Source organism: Argentina anserina, chromosome 6 (assembly GCF_933775445.1).
Source record: "Argentina anserina chromosome 6, drPotAnse1.1, whole genome shotgun sequence".
Lineage (NCBI taxonomy): Eukaryota > Viridiplantae > Streptophyta > Magnoliopsida > Rosales > Rosaceae > Argentina > Argentina anserina.
Window position 1 is genome coordinate 21,578,214 of NC_065877.1, and position 2,443 is coordinate 21,580,656.

The 2,443-nt window shown below is 36.1% G+C and overlaps 1 protein-coding gene across 1 annotated transcript; it reads right to left on the bottom strand.

The window, feature by feature from the left end:
• Positions 1-750: 750 nt before the first annotated feature.
• On the bottom strand, positions 751-1,988 carry LOC126798499 (uncharacterized). Its single transcript, XM_050525495.1, has 2 exons — positions 1,848-1,988; positions 751-1,288 (listed from the first exon to the last, which is right to left on the bottom strand). Exons 1-2 carry the CDS (start codon positions 1,954-1,956, stop codon positions 1,071-1,073), a joined length of 327 nt encoding a protein of 108 aa, XP_050381452.1. The 5' UTR covers positions 1,957-1,988; the 3' UTR covers positions 751-1,070.
• Between the last annotated feature and the right edge of the window lie 455 nt (positions 1,989-2,443).

Consider the following 2,443-nt stretch of genomic DNA (forward strand, 5'->3'; position numbering starts at 1 on the left):
CCAATGGAAATATCACCACAACCCTCGTAGGCATGAGGGCACACCACACAAGAGAAAACCAAGAAGAACAGCAAGGTTGCACTTGCAATTTGAGCAATGAAAATGGCCAGATTTTGTCGAAGTTGAAAACCCTAGCAGAGAGGCGGCTAGGGAGAAAACCCGATAGCTTTAACAATTATATAACTATATTCATATAAATAAAATGATGATTAAACGTATTACAAAAAGTTTATACCGTGACAATTGCACAAATTTAGTTTGTAATTTACCAAGCCAAACGATCAATTTCAACGTATCTAGTGCAATATTTGCCAGGAGAAAGACATTATTATCCTCATTTCATTGACTCTCTCTCTCTCTCTCTCTCTCTCTCTCTCTCTCTCTCTCTCTCTCTCTCAACCAATCGCAGGTACCGAGTTCTCCCCCGAGTTGAAGTTGCAGCAAAGATGGAGGTGCATCGTGACCGTCTCTCAAGGAATAGACACATTTTTAGGATGTTTCATAGTAGTGCACAGCGAGGGGACTAAATTATTAATCACTGAACATTTTCGCTTACACATGTTTTTGCTCATGTTGTAGTACATACTGTATATATCTTTACCTTTTGTTTTTGTGTTTAAAACATTTTTGTTTGTTGTTTTAAACTTTGATCTTCATTCTTGAGCAGATCAATATAGAAAGCTATAACATCAATCAATATATGCCTCAAGAAATTAATCAAGCATACAATCAAATGTACATTTCTAAAATTTCTTCGTCTGAATAACTAGTAGGTACATGCATATAATCAAAACACAATCAAACATGCACGTACGTGGTTGAAGAAGTACAATGAATCATTTAAACACACTACAATTGAAAGTACATGTTCATGGAGGTGCTCTTGATGGAAATAACAGAGGATGAAAGGATGCTCGATTACTTGGGGCTTAATTTGTGTGCTTTAAATCCTCTCAGAACACTGAAGAAAACCTCATATCAGCAGGTGGCTGTTATTCTCATTGCAAAACATATAGAAAAACTAGGTTGCACTGATTACATATCTATGTAATACCGATATCTTCAAGTCTTCAAGCTGAAGATGTGCATGGAGCACTGCGAGTAACTTTTTTAAACAGATGATCAGTCATAGACGGTGGGGAATTGTGTGGTGCTGGTGCTGCTTTGGGTGGAGGTGGTGGTGACTTTGTGGTGTATCCGCTGTTTTCAGTAGTTCTTATAAAGAACTTACTGCAACTATCTACAGTACCAAGCAAAGAACACAAGCGACGCTCCGAAGAACTGAGGTCTGTATTTTTAATACTCACAGTTAGAAAAATATATAAAGGTAGGCAACATTTCCAACTCCGGTCGGTTTTTGGAGTATAGTACATCTCAGAAATCCACATATGGTTAGAGGCTCCCTAAGTTTACAAATTTCACACATGGTCTTATGCGTATATATGTCAACAATCCAGAACGTTTGCAATTTTAACGCATAATTCTGTTACTCTTGATCGAGTTTAATGAGCTTCTTATATAAAATAGTGAAAATTTACATTTTTCTCATCTTCCCAAAGATAATCCAATCAGAATGTCTTTTTTCCTCATTCTCACCTTAACACTGTGTACATAGTTAGGATCATTTGATTGAAAATGTGGTCGGAGGGAAAATCTATTTACACGATGCGAATCTTCCGGTTCAATTCAAAAGAAGTATACGATTATAACTGAAAAAAAAAAAAAACAAGTGAAGAACCAATTTCTTTTCATACATGCATGGACGCGTATGTATATGTAAAAGCAAGTTCCCAGCACTTGGATAAAAAAATATAAATCAAATAAGAGGGAGGAATGCAGTAAATTACCAGCTAAATGTCTTGCTTCAACGGAAACTGAACCAGAGAAAATTCCCTGAAATGTAATGACTGAAATCAAAATGGAACAGATAACGGTTCTGTTGAATGTGTTCGTCATAGTTTTTAATTTTCTTATATATAACTGTTGGGGATTCCAAACAAACTTGGATGTGCTTTGCTTGGTTTCTTCTGGATATATTTATAGTGATGCAGGCTTGCAGCAGTGGCATACTGACATTAATGGAGCAGGTGAATTCCCCAGCATCATACAAATCCACCATATATCTCATACATCGATCTCTCATTAAATTGTTCCCCTACATCTCAACATAGTACACCTGGTTTTTATATTCTTTACTAAACGTTACGCTTCGATCCTGCCCCTATATATGGAATATACGAGATTGAGTGAAATGGTAGTTGAAACTGATTATTTATCAATAAGTAAAGATGAAATGATGTCATGATTCTAACCAAACGCAGACGTATATATGATGATCAACATACAAACGTACATCCTTAGATTCTCACAGCAACCAGGAAGAAGAAATTAAACAATCTCACAAGAACAAGATAAGTGTTTTTCCTTAATCACTTAATGATTC

Bases quoted from the DNA above. Each gene is read 5' to 3' on its own strand.
- LOC126798499 (XM_050525495.1), bottom strand. From the start codon at position 1,956: ATGACGAACACATTCAACAGAACCGTTATCTGTTCCATTTTGATTTCA. The intron at 1,289-1,847 runs GTAATTTACTGC...TTAAAAATACAG, and splicing joins TGAAGCAAGACATTTAGCTG to ACCTCAGTTCTTCGGAGCGT.